This window comes from Callithrix jacchus, chromosome 18 (genome assembly GCF_049354715.1).
Source record: "Callithrix jacchus isolate 240 chromosome 18, calJac240_pri, whole genome shotgun sequence".
Classification (NCBI taxonomy): domain Eukaryota; kingdom Metazoa; phylum Chordata; class Mammalia; order Primates; family Cebidae; genus Callithrix; species Callithrix jacchus.
This window is the reverse complement of record NC_133519.1, coordinates 22,995,010-23,014,170: the sequence shown is the minus strand read 5'-3', so window position 1 is coordinate 23,014,170 and position 19,161 is coordinate 22,995,010. Positions and strand designations below refer to the sequence as shown.

At 35.9% G+C, this 19,161-nt stretch overlaps 1 protein-coding gene across 7 annotated transcripts in view; it reads right to left on the bottom strand.

Moving 5' to 3' along the window:
- ACBD6 (acyl-CoA binding domain containing 6) overlaps positions 1–19,161 on the bottom strand; it is a 214,528-nt gene that overhangs the window by 115,102 nt on the left and 80,265 nt on the right. For all 7 annotated transcript variants that reach the window (XR_013529480.1, XR_013529482.1, XR_013529484.1 and 4 more), the window contains exon 5: positions 12,862–12,967. Coding sequence is in view for 2 of the 7 variants with exons in the window: in XM_002760314.6 (XP_002760360.1) it covers positions 12,862–12,967 (106 nt within the window). In the remaining 5 variants the exon portion in view is untranslated. The remainder of the gene's footprint in view (positions 1–12,861; positions 12,968–19,161) is intronic.

The following is a 19,161-nucleotide window of genomic DNA, read 5'->3' as shown; positions in this document are numbered from 1 at the left end:
AAGAATGGGATGTTTTTCCACATTAAATTGAAATTCCTGCTTTATGTCCTTTTAGAAAAGATTTTAAATAGATACAAGCTGGGGCAAGGATTGCTTTAAAGCAGAAAGCACCTTTCAAGAAAGCTTTTCTAAAACTGCCTACATTGTTTTTATCATTCAGACTCTCTTCACACACCTATTAGTTCAACTAATTAAAGCAGGATCTATTCTTCAAACGAAAAACAGAGTAGGAAGACTTCTTCCCAACAAATTGTCCTCTTTTGCTTTCATTTGCTTGATTTACTATTATTTACCTGTGAATATCTGTTTTCTAATAGGCTTAAGCAAAATCCTAAGAGGGAGGGAAGCAGAGAATTTTAAAATGTGGGCAAATCATTCACAATTTGTTGTAGTATTGAAACTATTTTATCTTGTTCAGAGCCCACCAGCAGTTATTTTTTAGTGGAGACAATTCTAAGAGTACAGGTGAAAATGTATAGTTGAGTACTAGAGCACAGTTTCCTATGTTAAAATTTTTGTAGCTCCAATGTGACCTGCTGTTACTAGGGCTCTAATTCAAAAGTCCTCCATATGAACAATTAGATATTTTAATGACTCTCAACAAATTCTAACAAATAAAATATTCTACAGGTCCATGCCATTGTTTCATAACATTTATTAATACATTAAAAGAATCAGATAATATTTCAAAGTCTATCATTTTTAGTTCTAATTTTAAGTGTGCATTTTATGGCTACCAGGTTAAACTATTGACAAGAATTACTACACAGTTAAGATGATGTATGATATATTTACACAGGGTACTTACAAACACTACATACTAGTTAAGTAGGACAACATACTATGTTTTGTACTTTTACCATAAAATGTATAAATAATTTCCATCTCTCGACCATGTTCCTGAATTTTCCTTAGGTTTGACCCAATATTATATTAAAGCTATAATATAAATCCTGAGCTGTTTCACAATGGTAAAGCTGACAAGCAACACATTTTACTGTTAATGGGAGTTATATTTAAAATTTTCCATGTGGTGCCAAAAATTTACTTTAGGGGGAACACCTATGACTGGACCTCCATAGTGATTTCCACTTTGGATATACTTTCCAGAAGGGTGGCACATGTATAGCAATGTTTTAAGAAGGATGGTGTGCTCTCAGACATTTACGCCATGCTTTTTAACACGTTTTCTGACCCGCAATGCAATTAATTCTTGTAACACATTATTTTAATGGTACACTAATTAACCTTGAATTAGAATGAATTCTCTGACAATGACTTTCTGTAGAAGCACTGAAGAGATCTACATTAAGATCACCTAATGATTAATATTCCATGCACTATTAAAAAGCTCAAAAACAAGAGTAGGATTAAACATACGTGTAAATAAACACAGATAAAACAAATCAGGATTTGGAATTTTAACCTTCAAGATGCTCTATATTTAGGTGAACAAAAACCAGCAAAATGAGGAGTCTGTGATACCTTCTACTTCTTCAAATTATAAAGTTCCTCTAAACATGCTCTAATTTAAGATGATTCATTAACACAACCAGTACTTGGCAGAGATGCTATCCTTATCATTATGATATCAGGAAATAAACACCTGTAGTTTCTTTACTTTCTCTTTGTTAACCACAAACACACCTAAACCAACACAATACAATTAGTAAATTATTTTAGGTAAAGGATTCCATAATCTCTCCTCCAGAAGGAAAACCGTGAATTAGGTGTGCATTAAAGCTATATCTGCTACAACTTTATCTGTGTTTATGAAATATTTTACCTATTTGTCTATATAATTATCTTTTTCCACAAGTGATAATATCTCATAAATTTTCAAGGTAAATTTATTTTTATTGCTACCACAAAACATGACAATTTTTTGTTTCTAATTTTAAAACTCTTCTGGAAAAATATCCCAGGAGGTATTCAGGAGATTGGTGAGGGAGAGCCATTGTTAAAAGGAATCTTTGTTAGGCCACCAGAAGCCACAAATACTGGAGAGCTCTGAATAAATTCTGGAACTCAAATACAGTAAAATACAAGGGGAAAAAGAGTTCTCATCTATTATCCAAGGGTGCTAACACTGTCCTACCTCAGACAGATGAATGACTCTAAAGTGCTTTGAAAGTGCAGGGTAGCAGCTAACCTATTAAGTGGTATTACTTTCACACCTTCTGGAAAATACAGAAAGCACATCTTAACGTATGAAATGCTTCTTTGATTTCCTTAGTAACTTGTCCTTAAACCATGTAGAATTTTTAAAATTAGATTTTTCCCCCTCTATTTCACAAAATTAAAGAAAAGAGAAGAGATTCTGGCCAGGCACGGTGGCTCACGCCTATAATTTCAGTACTGTGGGAGGCTCAGGAGGGCAGATCACCTGAGGTCAAGAGTTTGAGACAAGCCTGGTCAACATGGTGAAATCCCGTCTCTACTAAAAATACAAAAAATTTGTGGGGTGTGGTGGTGCATGTGCCTGTAATCCCAGCGACGTGGGAGGCTGAGGCAGGAGAATCACTTGAACCTGGGAGGTGGAGGTTGCAGTGAGACAAGATAGCGCCATTGTACTCCAGCCTGAGCTGGAGCAAAACTGTCCGAAAAAAAAAAAAAAAAAGGGAGGGACGGAGGGTATTCTATTATAAAATGAGTCTTGATGTTCTTAGTGTTTTGAGATCAAATACAAAGTATCTATAATATACATACAGTAAATAAAACATGGCAAAGTTGGTATATTTAAATCTGTAAGAGCTGTCATCTGTCATTCCATCAAACACATATGGTATATGATATGGTACTGCCTAATAGCAAATGAAATACTGCAAACAGGTGGACCTGAATTTCTCTCTGCAAAAAATGTGGGTATCAATTTACAATTGTAGTAGAGATTGACTTCAACTACAAATAACCTGTAATGACCCCATCTCCTCTGTACTATCTTCTACCTTTTGCTGCTACTACTTTAGCAGGTTGCCATAGTGAGAACTCCGCTACCTGCAACCACCAGAAATTACACAATGCCTCCTTCTTTTACTTCTCTGTCCACAGTGAAATGACAATGTTGTTTCAAAAACTTAGGAATAAGATAGGGAGAGAGTCTATTATCTCAAGATATACCTAGCATGGAAGCCTATGACTCCTTGCAGGACAATTTACTCACAAGCATTAAAAAGAAAACCACACACCAGTATGTGTGATACACACTTAAAATCAACAACTAAAGTACCTCTTTCACTGGCAAAGTTCTAGGGTAGGGAAAAATGGTGTTGCTAATCTGTCATGAAATTGAGAAGAATTTTAAATATACTACTTTAAAAAAATCTGACTCAGTGTGGTGGCTCATGCCCACAGCTACATCATTTTGGGAGGCCAAAACAGGCAAGTTCAAGACCAGCCTGGGGAACATGGCAAAACCCCATCTCTAGAAAAAATACAAAAAATTAGCTGGGCATGGTGTCTGTAGTCCCAGCTACACAGGAGGCTCAGCTCAATAGGAGAATTGCTTGAGCCCATGAAGTCATCGCTCAGTGAGCCGTGATTGAGCCACTGTACTCCAGACTGGGCAAAACAGTGAGACTGTCTCAAAAGGGAAAAAAAAATCCCGTCACAAGAATTTATTACGCTATAATGTTAATTATTTAGGGTAAAGGAATATTAAAAGGAGGTATTATTTCATCATATATAAAGGAGGTAATTAATAGCAATAATAATAGGAAGTTGCCATTAAAACAGCCTAGGTATCCATCATAAGACCATAGCATATTCACATGATGGAACATATTCAGCATAAAAGAAGGAAGTACTGAACTATAGCAATATGGACGAGTGTCAAAAACATTATGCTGAATGAAAGATGTCGGCCGGGCGCGGTGGCTCACGCTTATAATCCCAGCACTTTGGGAGGATGAGGCAGGTGGATCACGAGGTCAAGAGATTGAGACCATCCTGGCCAACATGGTGAAACCCCATCTCCACTAAAAATACAAAAATATTAGCTGGGCATGGTGGCATGTGCCTGTAGTCCCAGCTACTTGGGAGGCTGAGGCAGGAGAATTGCTTGAACCCAGGAGGCAGAGGTTGCAGTGAGGCGAGGTCGTGCCACTGCACTCCAGCCTGGCGCCTGGTGACGGAGTGAGACTCTGTCTCAAAAAAAAAAAAGATGCCGTACACAGAGAGTATATATGTATAATCCCATGTATTAAAGTTCTAGAACAAGCAGAACTAATCTATGGTAGAATAATAACAGAACAGTGGTTACCTTTTTGGGATTGAAAGAGTGGCTGGGAAGGAACATGAGGAAATTTTCTGGGGTGACAGCAATGTTCTATATCTTGACAGGAGCTTCAGTTATTCAAGTATATGCATTTGTCAAAGTACATCAAAAGTGCACTTAAGACTTGTGCATTTCATTGTATATAAGTATTAGTTTAAAAGAAAAACTAATACTGAATTCTAGTTAATTATATGCATGTTAAGATATTTAGAAGGAAGTGTACTATTGTCTGTGTACTCTAAAACGTACCAAAAAATAAAATATATTTGATGACTGGCTAGATAAACCAAGAATAGTAAAATACTAATGGTAAAATCCAGATGGTGGAAATACAGATGTTCACTGTACAATTCAACTTCTCTGTATAACATTTTTCATAATAAATTATTGGGGGGAAAAAAAACAAAAATTTGTACACCTATGTTCATAGCATCATTTACAACAGTCAAAAGGTAAGAGCAAAACAAGCGTCCATCAATATGTGAATAAATAAAATGTGGTAATATGCATACAATGGAGTATTATTTGGCTTACCAAAGGAAACTGACACATGCTACAACATGGACAAACCTTGAAGGTGTTACGCTGAGTGAAATAAGCCATCAAAAGGGACAAATATTGTTATGACTCCACTTAATGAAGCACCTGCAGTAGTCAAATTCAGAGATAGAAAATAGAATGGTAGTTGCCAGGGGACAGGGGAAGAGAGGAATGGGTAGTGTTTAATAGGTACAGAGACTCTTTTTCTCTTTTTTTTTGAGACAAATTCTCACTCTGTCACCCAGGCTGGAATGCAGCGGTGCGATCTCAGCTCACTGCAACCTCTGCCTCCCAGATTCAAGCGATTCTGCCTCAGCCTCTGGAGTACCTGGGACTACAGATGTGCACCACTATGTCTGGCTAATTTTTATATTTTTAGTAGAGACGGGGTTTCACCATGTTGGCCAAGCTGGTCTCAAACTCCCGATTTCAGGTGATCCACCCAACTCAGTCTCCCAAAGTACTGGGATTAAGGCATCAGCTACAACACCTGGCTTGGTACACAGTTTCAATGGGGGAAGATAAAAAAAAGTTGTATGGTGGTGGTGGTTATGCACATAAATTTATTATTTTATCTATTCATTTTTTTTATTACGAGATGGGATCTCACTGTGTTGCTCAGCCTAGTCTTAAACTCCCGGGCTTAAGAGTTCCTCATGCCTCGACCTCCCAAGTACTTGGGATTACAGGTGTGAGCCACCATACTTTGGCTCATGTGTACATATATATGTATATATATTTGAGATGGAGTCTCACTCACTCTGTCGCCCAGTCTGGAGCACCAGTGGCATGATCTGGGCTCACTGCAACCTATGCCTCCCAGGTTCAAGTGATTCTCCTGCCTCAGCCTCTCGAGTAGCTGGGACTCCAGGCATGTGCCACCACACCTGGCTGATTTTTATTTTTTTAGTAGAGACAGTGTTTCACCATGTTGGCCAGCTGGTCTTGAACTCCTGACCTCAGGTGATCCACCAGCCTCAGCCTCCCAAAGTGCTTGGATTACAGGTGTGAGTCATGGTGCCTAGCCTCATGTGAGCATATTTAATGTCACAGAACTGTAGATTTAAAAATGATTACATTTTATGTATATTTTGCCACAATGAAAAAATAACCAAAAATAATTTGCCAAGGCTCACAGGATTTAAACTATTTTCACTATTTTCTGATTTTGCATTAAATCTGAATTCCTGATATAAAGCATGACCATAGGCTGAATTTTTAAACAGCACTGCCTACATTAATGCAAATAAGCCTAATACACAATTTGTAATGCATTTCTCAGTCCTTAGTGTGAATAAAGAAAGTTCCTTCAAATTAACATTTTAATCAACTATAAAACCAAAATAACATATAGTCTGATACAGAAAGTTATTTAAGAGGATGCATTTTTTCTTCCTTCCTCAAATCTCATATAACTGCATAAATTTAGCCTCAGTATACTGACCCTGCCTCTTAATCCTTTGCTTTTGTTACGTTAGTACTGTCACAGTTTTGACAGAGTTTGCAGCAGTTTATCAAGCCAAAAGCATGCAAACTGTATTCTGTTATGAGTTTATTCTTAAAACAAAGTAAGAAAGGAAACAAATGGTAGTCAAGAGAAAGGTGACCTTCTTCAAAGTATCTGAAAGAATCAATAGACTGTGGAAAATGGCTAATGACAACAATTATACTGTCAAAAGGACAGAAAGGAAAGAATGTAACTAAAGCAGCAGCCCAATAAAAGCGGAATTTGGGAGTCCATTAGATAAGAATCTATGGAAAACCAATAAACTATGTATGAATGCTTTTGAGAGGACTGATGATAAACAGTTGCACTGGAATAATGTCATCTATTTTGCTAAAAGACTGCATTGTTACATTTGATCTAAAACATTTAAATTACTTCAAAGATTTAAAATACTATTTAAATACTATCAATAAGCATGCATTTAGTGTGTACACTGATCTGAGAAATAACATGTGACTACAATTATATAAACATAATTTGAGCCTGATGTTTTATAGCAAATATTCTGCCCATACTTTAAATATACTTTACAAATTACTGAAATCATCCTTTCCCCTTAAAAGATATTTTCTTGGAAAAACCATAAATATACGGTATACGTGAAGAGCTGTACTAATGTGGGTCAAAAATAAAAACTGAACCACCATTTAAAAAAAAATAGCCTTTAAGATCTTCTCTTTAACTTTTCCCTTCATATTTTGAACATAATTTTCAAGCATTTCTCAAATGATTCAAAGTAAAATAAAAGTTGTAATTTAATTAAGAAAAAATTTTTTTTTTGAGACAGAGTCTCCCTCTGTCACCCAGGCTGGAGTGTAGTGGTGTGATCTCAGCTCACTGCAACCTCCGCCTACCAGGTTCGAGCAATTCTCTGCCTCAGCCTACCAAGTAGCTGGGATTACAGGCACCCACCACCACACCCGGCTAATTTTTGTATTTTTAGTAGAGATGACGTTTCACCATCTCGGCCAGGCTGGTCTTGAACTCCTGACCTCGTGATCCACCAGCCTCCCAAAGTGCTGGGATTACAGGTGTGAGCCACTGCACCTGGCCTCATTTAATTTTTTTAAAAAAGTATGTATGACACCATGGTGCTATAAACTTGGACCTTGAAACATCTAAGCATAACTATAAAACGTGTTTCTATTATGCAAAATATAGACAACGTCCCCTAATTAATTTATCAGCACGAAATACCAGGCAATTTTCTCAAATTAGAAATATATGCCTTACTATATTACAATACTACTTCATTATGAAATACAAATACATAGGTTGAGGATCCCTTATGCCAAAGGCTAGGGACCAGAAGTGTTTCAAATTTTCGATTAAAATAAAAAGTTGGAATATTTACATTATATACTTATTGACTGCCCATTCTTAATCCAAAAGTCTGAAATCCAAAGTGCTCCAAAGAACATGTCCTTGGAGCATCACGCCGTTGTTAAAAAGTTTCAGATTTTGAATCATTCCAGATTTTGGATTTTCAGATGAGGAATAGTCAACCTGTGGTAATTGCAGCTTAAACGAATAAAAGAGGTACACTAGGAATTACACTAATGCACAAGAAAAGAACTTCATTATGAAATACATTTTATTTAAAAGGCACTTCATATATATTTGTTCATATACTACAATACTTAGATCCAAACGTATGTATTTCAGATAATGTAACAATTTATAACTTATAAATTCATAGTTATCAGTTAATATATGTATTTATTTCAATGTGTGGGAATACAAATGTAGCTTATCATTTTATTATAACTAAATTTCTTTATGTGCTCACAGCAAATTTTAAATGCAATAAATGTGATTTTCAGTCATAAAATTAGGTTGAGCCTGCTGAATCAACATTTTCAGTAAAAATGTATACTATCTCAGAGAAACCTAGGGAATCAATAGGGAAATACCTCTAGTTCAAATATCAGATAAATAGAAAACAGAACTGAATGTCCTTTCAAAACTATAATTGTTACCCAACTTATAATAAGAAAATGTCAAAAGGACAAAAAGGGGTGAAAATATTTAACTAGAATTTTAATGATACACATTTTTAGTCCATCATCAAGGCTTACCAAATTGTTTTATTTGCGAGAACTTTAAATGTGATGAAGCAGTACTATTTATTTTGGGATGTTAAGTTTGATTTTCATTTTAAGCTCCCACCTCCCTTATGTTCTTAAATTAATTCATACAAATCCCTGATTAATAATAAAAGGGTTTGCCATCAGTATTCAAAGCCCAGCCTGAGTTGTCATGGCTGAGAGGGCAGAAATCTGCTTGGAGCAATGAGAGAACCCAACTGAATTCTTGGCGTCTCAGTCTATGAATGTGTAAGCACTTCATCTGTTCATGAAACACAATGTTCTGGCAGGCTGAGGGTAAAGGTACCTGCATGGGTAACAAACTGGAAGATCTGGAAAGCAGCACTACATCAAAGTAACGAAACGGCAGAAGCAATACATTTCCTTTTCAAACACAAAATATGTGTTATTTAGTGTAAGCTATCTGTATTCTAGGCACTTATTCCACCCCATCACTATTGTCCATCCAATGATCTTTGTGAAGGTCACATGTGGTTTTGCCTTTCGGTAATATTTTATAAAAGAAATTATTGCAAATCAGAGCATAACACAAGGAAGGCCAAAGGACAACTGCTTATACTTCTTTTTCTTCTTTTAATTTACCCTTATAAAATCTAGTGATAGGAAGAACACTCCCCCAGACCTGGCTTCTACTTAGCAGTTATATGCATTTGAGCAAGTAAATGCTGGTCTCTGAACTTCAGTTCCTGTCTGTAAAATGATGACAATATCTGCCCTAGAGAATTGTTGTAAAGATAATAAAGCAGTAAGTGAGAGTACTCTGTAAACTATTGCATGCACTGTACGAAGTATGTGTAATTTGAAAGATAAATATTAACAAGCATCATATTGTACATACAAGATACCTCCAGTGAAAAAACATGACTTTGAAAAGTGGCTTATTCATTTCTTTATATTATAATCAGTCTTCACTCATACTATTAAGAATAATAAAAGCAGCTAAAATATATGGACTGTCTCAACTGATCCAAAATCCTTTTGAAATATCAAATTAATACAAAGTAAGAGCATTGTAAGAATATATAAATGAGATGGTGTCACTCATCTCATGAGACGGTGATATAAGCAAAAACACAAATGTTTGTTGCTGTAAGCAACTGAAATTTGGGGGCTGCTTGTGCTGCAGCAAAAGCTGACTGATACAAGTACAATCCACAGCTTAGCAATGCATATTTACATAGTCATAATAATATTAATATTGATTCAACAGAGATTCGATCAGAAAACTGAAATTAAAAGTTGTGACATAATTATATCAGGAGGGTCAGAGAGAGAGGGGAGAAGATGAGTAAAACAGTTATATCTAAATATAACACAGAAAGAAATCAATAATGTCTAAAGTTGAAAAATCAAGAAATATAAGTATATTATTCAGTATTATGTAGGTAAGGTGCAAAAGACACATTAAAAGAATTGGAAGTTTGGCTAGGTGCAACGGCTCATGTCTGTAATCCTAGCACTTTGGGAGGCCAAGGCAGGCAGATTACTTAAGCCCAGGAGTTCACGACCAGTCTGAGCAACACGGCGAAACACCGTCTCTACTAAAAATACAAAAATTAGCAAGGCGTGGTGGTACACACCTGTGGACTGAGCTACTTGAGGGGCTGAGGTGGGAGAATCGCTTGAGCCCAGGAGGCAGAGGCTACGGTGAGCCCTGATCATGCCACTATACTCCAGCCTGAGTGACAGTGAGAATCAGTCCAAAAGCTAGGCATCTTGTGCAAAAAGCCAACTTGTGGATGCCAGAGAAAAATTCTTGAGCACTTTTAATTAAAAGTGCTCTTCTAGTGAGCAGACAAATGATAAAAAAGTAAAAGAGCCTTATTGCTGATGTGGAAAAAATGAGTGGTCTGAAGATCAACCAGCCACAACATTCCCTTAAGCCAAAGCCTGATCCAGGGCAAGGCCCTAGTTCTCTTCAAGTCTGTGAAGGTTGAGCAAGGTAAGGGAGCTTCAGAAGAAAGGTCTGACGCTAGCAGAGGCTAGTTCAGGCGGTTAAAGGAAAGAGGTCATTTCCATAACATAAAAGTACAAGGTAAAGCACCAAGTGCTGATGTAGAAGCTGCAGTAAGTTATCTAGAAGGCCTAGCTAAAGTAACTGATAAAAGTGACTACACTCAACAACAACCTTCAATGTAGAGAAAACAGACTACTCTTAACTATTGAAAGAAGATGCCATCCAGGACTTTCACAACTGGAGAGAAGTCAATACCTGGCCTCAAGCTTCGAAAGATAGGGCCTGGCACAGTGGCTCACACCTGTAATCCCAGCACTTAGGGAGGCCAAGGTGGGCAGATCACAAGGTCAGGAGTTCAAGACCAGCCTGACCAACATAGTGAAACCCCATCTGTACTAAAAATACAAAACAAATTAGCTAGGTATGGTGGTGGTTGCCTATAATCCTAGTTCCTTGAGCAGATGAGGAGTTGCTTCTTATGGGTAAGCAAAGAAAGTGGTTTCTTAATACAGATTCTACTCCAGCAAATCTGTTGTGTACATTGTTGAAATAACAAAAAATTTAAAATATAACATAAACTCAGTGATAAAGCAGTGGCAGGGTTTGAAAGGATTGGCTACAATTCTGAGAGATGTTCTACAGTGGGTAAAATGCTACAATTTTGAAAGAAGTTCTATAGTGGGTAACTGCATGTACAGAGAAATCTTTTATGAAGGAAAACTTAATCATTGTAGCTATCTTCACTGCTGACTTATTTTAAGACATTGCCACAGCCACCCCAGTCTTCAGTGACCAGGACTGTGATCAGTCAGCAGCCATCAACACTGAGGCAGGACCTTTCACCAGCAAAAAAAACTATAATTTGCTGAAGGCAAGTCAGATGATTGTCAGAATTTTTTATTAATAAACTATTTTAAATTAAGGTATGTACTTTTTAAAAGATATAATGTTACTCTACACTTAATAGACTATAGTATAGTGTAACTTTTATATGCATTGGAAAACCAAAGATTTCATGTGACTCGCTTTATTTTGATAGTCACTTTATTGCAGTGGTCTGGAACTGAATATGCAATATTTCAGAGGTATGCTTGTATTCTGACCCTGAAAGTCCAAAAAAAAAAAAAAAAAAAGAAGAAAAAGAAACAGAAACAAAAGAAAATAAGAGAAAAAGGAAAAGGAAAAAGAACCCTAATTAGAGTAAGAAGACCTGGTATTATTTTTTCACAATTTGACTTCTGGTTTTTCTCTAGCCACATCTTTTAGCTCTGTTTGTTTCACTACTTAGTGAAAAACACACAGTATTATTAGTCCCTTTGTGCAGTATCATAGTCTTAAATTTTCAATTCCAGATGCCATTGACAATATTATCACAGGAAAGATATTGCTTAAAGGTGAAATATTAAGGGCTAACCTGTACAGGGAGCTCTGAATTACATATAAGTTGATTAATATCTATTCTACAGATTATCTGTGATTACTTAATGATTTCTTCCTAACAATTACCACCTTGCATCACCAAAAAATGAGAAAATGATTAGAAGTGAATTAGTAAATTTTGCTCCTTTGTTAACAACTATAATTCGGGGTCAGTCAAAACTCAATATGTGAATGGTATTATTCAAAACACAAATAAATTAAGAAGTAATAAGCAAGGCACAGTGGCTCATGCCTATAATCCTAACACTTTGGGAAGCCAAGGCAGGAGAATCATTTGAGGCCAGGAGGTCAAGACCAACCTGGACAGCCATAGCATACAAAAATAAAAAAGAGCCAAAACCAACCTGATGGCCATCTCTACAAAAAAATAAAAAATTAGCCCGGAGTAATGGCACATGCCTATAGTCCTGGCTACTTGGGACGCTGAGGCAAGGGGACTACATAAGCCCATGAGTTTGAGGATGCAGTAAGCTATGAGTGCACCACTGCATTCCAGCCTGGGCTACAGAGTGAGACCCTGTCTCTCTTTAAAAAAAAGAAGAGGTAATACATTTTATAAAGCAATTTACTATAGGATTCCTTTAATAAGTAGGTCAGCATTTAAATTATTGATTTACCAAAATTTTGACAGTTTTCTAGAGAGATATTTATGGAGCAATATACCTAGCTGTTTGAGGTATAACAGAAGACATGAAAGCTATTTATAAATGAGATTTTCCTATTACCTACAGATTTCACTTAGTATGCTAATAACCTCTCCCTTTAGCATAAACAAATGGAAGCTATTAGATGCCTACAAATTTCAGGTAGTAACTTCTAAAACACAGATAAAAAATATGTTGGACATAATCAAAGAACGTATCTTAACTAACTAATACCATCGGATTTAAATATTCTGACAGACTCTTACCCATACTGTACTTCCGAGTTGTAGTTCACTGGCCTACCATTTAGGAAAAGGCACTGGGGCAGAACAACAATGCACAGGATAATAATGCACAGGAAAATAACTAACGGGGCATGTTTTTCATACCTCTTCATCTTTCACATTCACATCCACATTTTTGGATTTGATGGCTTTGGTTATATGGTCAATGTTGTTTTCCCTGCAGTAATCAAATATATTTTTGTCTTCTTCCCTAGAATAAAAAAAAAGAAAGTTGTTTTCTTACTGGGTAATACATAAAAGTTACATATTTTTAACACAATTTGTTTGCTGCTGACATAATGTTAACGGAATCTGTTTATAAAAAAATTTTACATGAACAGTAATAATTTTTCAGTAGATGTAATACATCTAACTCCTGAAAAGGCTAAAGTTCTTAGTTTCCTACTTGCCTTACAGGATAAGAGAATTAATTGTTACTCAAGTTTTAAAAAAAAAATATATGAAAGTAATTTTCTTAAAGGAAAGAAAATTAATTGGACGATGAGGGGGAGGGGCATTAAAAATTCAGAAATCCTTTATAAGATAGTAGAATCAAAGACTAGAAGGAAAAGCTGGGAAGCACACCCAGCACTCTTTTAAGTATATTGCATGTGCTAATTCACTTAATCTTTCATCCAACAATTTCACTTACAAATGAAGAAACAGGCAAAAAGGAGAGGTTAAATGACCTGCCAAATGGTACTACATTTATCAAAGGTAGAATAAGAGCTAGAACTCACTGAGATCAACTGATTTTGTATATAGTACATTTTTCTATTATATTATGCTGCCTTTTGACTAATCAGCTGCAGTCTATTCCAAAACCTGAAGCAGAAGTTCTTAACATGAAATCTATGAACTCTCTAAATAATGTACAGAATTATCTTTGTAAGGCATGTGTATTTTTCTGGGTGTTGCATGCATTGGGGGTAGAATTGTTTCAATCAGATTCTTAAAAGAATCAGTGACTCCCATAAAGATCACTAATTTAGAATATTAACAACAAAACTGCCCCATATGTGGACTGAATTTTATAAAGTATAAAGGAATGCATTTTGAGTTCCAAAAATCAAACTAATGTGTTTTATAAACTGCAATGCCATAGCATCCATTCATCAGAAAGCAAAACACCTGGCCATAGAGTTCTTCTATCTTAAAAGCCAATCTAAACATCTTGTGTCATACAGAAAGTTATTTCCAGTCATAGCTAATTATCTTAAAACACACTACTTTGGCATCAGCCATCTAAGTGTTCCTTAAGCAGCTGAAGTATTTTATTGAGCACCTACTGCATATAAAGCATTGGACAAGAATTTGTTGATAACATATACCAGGCTAAGCCAGAAAGTTTGCCTTTAAGACACAAACAGTATAGTTGGGACAACAAAAATTTACACATGGTTAATGTAAGGTAAAAGTTGGATCCTTAGAAAGGACTATAAGAGAACAGAGCAGAAACAACTTGCTTCATGCTAGAGAAAATGAGGTAGGTTTTAAGTAAGAAATCATGTTTAATAGGAGTATATGGTCACTTGAAAAGGTCCTGTTGTACAGAAGAGAAAATGCTTTTTCAATCACTTATTCTGTAAAGAAAATAAGAAGTAGGGCTGCATATAATATCACTTTAGCCATATTTAACCACCATTAAAAACACCATGTCTATGAAAGAATACCTTCAGAGATTCAATTTAAGGATAATAGGGACCTACTTTCCTCTAATCCAGTAACAGAGAACCCACTAATTCAAGAGGCACCAACTTCAACCATTACAGAAAGGACTGTGTCTTTTTAAGTCATAGCAATACTACAATGCTAGTCACCAATTGTTTTTGAATTAGAAAATAATGGGAAGTTGGTGGTAGGGCACAGAAGGATCCTTGACATGAGGGTTACCCATACACAGTAATATATAAGGGTTATTCACAGATGAAAAGACTTTTGGAGTGGCCCCGCTTCCTGAGTCCAACTTCCAAATGTGCATGTATAACCTATGCTATAAGCAGTAAAAAAAAAAAAAAAAAAAATGCAAACACAGGCGAGGCACAGTGGTTCACGCCTGTAATCTCCACACTTTGGGAGGCCGAGGCAGGTGGATCATGAGGTCAGGAGATCGAGACCATCCTGGCCAACATGGTGAAACACTGACTCTACTAAGAGTTAGCTGGGAGTGGTGGCAAGCGCCTGTAATCTCAGCTACTTGAGAGGCTGAGGAAGGTGAATTGCTTGAAACCAGGAACCAGAGCCAAAATCGTGACACTGCACTTCAGCCCAGTGACAGAGCAAGACTCCAACTCAAAAAAAAAAAAAAAAAAAAAAAACCGACAGTATAAACACATATAAATTTCTATTTCATTATTTCATTTAATATATCTTAAATGTGTTTCTTAGACACATCAAATATACCAATTAGTTTGTTTTGCTATGTGAATTCTTTGGAGGGCAGGTGGCATTTGTTTATCTAAGTATCTGTTTATCATATATAGTTTATCATCACTAAATATACTAGGCACAGAGATATCAACAAAATACTTCAGGATAGTGTACACATATAATATTAAAAAGAGAAGTCCAATAAAATCACCAAAAATGTGTCACAAGGCTGAATGATGATTAAAAAATTATAGATATCCAGCCCTACACCAAATTTTATCTTACCCTCCACAACCAAGCTGTCTTTATACAATGTCACCACCTAGTGGCCAAAATGAAACAGCTGAAGCAACATCATTCCTTATTTCCACCCCTAACAAAATTATGTACAATGTATAAATTAAACTTTCTCTCTCTACAGTTCTCTAAGAGCTCAATACAGCCTTCCATAGTCTATGTTACCCACTGTATCCATGCTTATCTGAAATAATGTGCAAATGAATCCAACCATTATGAAATACCGTAGAGCCTTTAATAAACAAATGTCTTTTCACATCTTTATTTTCCTTTCTTGATATTTTACTCAGTTATCTTTTTCCCTCTTTGTTGAATGTGCATCTAAAAATTATCATATTTAATTACCTATAGATGACTGTGAGTTATCTTTATGATCCTACCCTAAGGGATGTCCCATGTAATCTCTAGCACAAAACAGAAAGTCTCTTCTTTAGATTACTACATTTTTTTCTGAAATTGACAGAAAATATATTTAATATACCTGAAGGAATAATCACTGGTTTTCTCTGAAATTCTTTTGAAACATAAGAGCACACTTTATGGGAAAGATGAATAGTGTTTAAACATGGTGATCTTTTTCACCCAATCACAGGAAAATCCTCGCTCATTTCTAAAAATGTTATCTGTACTCATTTCTACTCAGATGGCATCTTCTTACCAAAAGAATATTTCAAAAAGGTCTCATGGCAAGACACATAAAGTCCATTTAACTACAAAAATTATGGAAGAAACTAGCTTGGAAATCTATTTAACAGGCACGTTCAACAAATATTCAATTCAATTCTTATATTTATGAAGCAACTGGAAATCAGATACAAAACAAAGTATTTTAGTAGGCAACTGAATAAGTATTTATTGCATGAATGAAAATTCAAAGAAAGTAAGCCAGTATCTACAAAGATACAAACAAATGTCATTAATTCCTCAAACTAAGGAATGTATATATGTAGGCTCTAGGATATACAAACACCTTTAAAAGGATATGGAGGTATCGATCATTTTAAGTGACTCAATTTCCAGCTCTTCAACTTGAGATAAATGCATTCTTTACTAAACTGATCTACCTGAAAGGGCTCCTGTGCCAAGTATTTCATTACCATTCTCCTCTTCCACATTCCCTCTGCTCAAACACCCTTCTCCTGGTTTGTAAAGGAGAGGCATTACAGCTCTCTCCTTACCACAGTCAGTATACTTCCAGGAAATATAACCAAAAGACTGACGACACCCAAAAGCATTCTGAGGGATTTCTCTGGTGGAAGACAGTTCGTTCATGAGGTCTCATTAGGACCATGGCTAAGGCAATCCTCAAAATAATACACTTTCCCTGGCTCTATTTTTATGTTCATAAATTATCATTTAACTATCAATCTGTTTGTCTGGACTATTCAATTCTCAGAAAGGAGGGACCTAGCACTTCAATCAATATAAAGACATAGTCCCTTCGGTAAACAAATAAGCATTTTGGTTTACATCTCAGTAAACCAAATTTTATCATTTGTTGTGGGTCAATTTTATCATTCCTACTTTGTCCCTAAAGGTCTGCTCCATCTATGCATCTTTTTTCTACATCTTTGATGTTGAAAAATGGACCCTGATCAATGGTAATTCACCAAAAATGCCACTCTGTGAAGTTCCTTTGGAGGAAGTCTTTCCAGGATAAAAGCCTGCATTGCATACTATCTTCCAAAATTCAACTAATGAATATTACTTCTTTGTAGGAATTTAAGTTCCTAATTTACTTGTTGGATGTATGGCCAGACATTATTGATCTAAAAGGCAAAGGAATGTATTCTGTTCAAAAATAATGTTAGAAAATAATGCTGCCATCTCACTGATTTCAACTATGTTTTTCAACATTCTGTGTATGCCAAATACAAAACTCAAAGTCTAATGTTGATTCTTTTAAATATACTCTTTCACATATATAATCTTCATTTTATAAATACAATTTTATATAATATCTGATATGGTGAAACCATCAATATTTTATGTTGAGATTAAAAAATGTTTCAATTTATAAATATAAAACAATCATACAGGCATATATTAATTTTACTTACAGAAGTTTCTCTCCCTGAAAAAAAAAAAAATTCTTACTCAAAGGCATTGAAGCTGGTTTAAGACTTATAAGGGGTTGGGTGTGGTGGCTCACACCTATACTCCCAGCACTTTGGGAGGTCGAGGAGGGAGGATCACTTGAACCCAGGAGTTTGAGACCAGCCTAGGCAACACAGCAAGACCCTGCCTCTACAAAAATATTTGCAAATTAGCTGGGTGTGGTGGTGTGTGCCTATAGTCCTAACTATTTGGGAAGCCAAGGTGACAGGACCAATTGAGCACAGGAGTTTGAGGTTACAATGAGCTATGATTACACCCTTGCACTCCAGCCTAGGCAACAGAGCAAGACCCTGTCTCTTACAAAAGAAAAAAAAAGGAAAAAAGAAAAAGACTTACCTGGAAGGAGCAAAATAGGTAAAATCAACTTCTAACTCAAGGACTAAATAGTCATGGCTGCCATACTTAGCACACTGAAAACACCCATTTCTAATTAGTATCTAATTAAAATTACAGATGTGGATTTTATGTTGTAGGATACTGTTTTTGACTCAATCTTACCAAAGACAACAAATGAGAATCTACACAATGATGCTCAGGTAAAATCTTGCAAATAGTACCCTTTCTGAAAAACCTTGGTTTAGTCCCTGGAAAAGGCAAAACATTTCTTGGGCAGTAACCATGCTCAAGAAGTCTAGCCTTCATATCCGAGTGCTTAATAAACTGTTTTGTTGTATATTGCACTGTTCTCAAAATTGTTCTTGAAACCTTGGATGACAAAGAGACATTTGGAAACTATTAATTACCTTGTCATAGTTCACTGATTCTAAATGAAAATTTTTTCATGTTAACATCTCCTATGAATCTTATCTGCAGCATCTCACAATTAAATGATGGCTTTTTTTTCCTTAATGTTATTTAAATAATGGTGTTCAGGAGTCGAGGAGGTAATTAGGTAGGTTCAAAATACACAGTACCCAATGGACTAGTGAATGACCAAAGGAATTTGTCTAAGTTGACCCTTAAACAACATGGAGGGTGGGCAGTACCGACCCCTGCAGTCAAAAATCTGCATGTAATTTGACTCCCCAAAAACTTAATTACTAGTAGCCTACTGTTGACCTGAAGCCCTACTGATAATGTAAATGGTTAACACAAATTTTGTATATGTGTTATACAGTATATTCTTAAAGTAAGCTAGGGAAAAGAAAATGTTACTAAGAAAATCATAAGAAAAAGAAAATCTATATTCATTAAGTGGAAGTAGATCATAAAGGTCTTCATCCTTGCTGTCTTCACAGTGAATAGGCTGAAGAGGGGCTGGTCTTGCTGTCTCAGGGTTGGCAGAGGCAGAAGAGGTAGCAGGTGAGGCAGGCACACTCAGTGTAGCTTTGTAAAAATACACCCTAATTTCTGCCTGACTTGTTTTTTTCATTTCTCTAAAAGTTTTTCTAATAGTACCAATCCTTCTTCTACCATTTGCTTTAGAGTTTGGACGCCCATATCATAGAAGGGTCCATGTAGTAAAAGTCAAAAGCAGTCTTAAATAATCAGAACGCTTCCGCAAGATTGTCTAATGTCAACCTGTTTTCTGGCACTGTTTATTCTGTCTTGTACCTCATCATATCCATCTGGTTTGGAATCACTCACTTCCATCAAGTCGTCTTCTGTTAATTCCTCTGG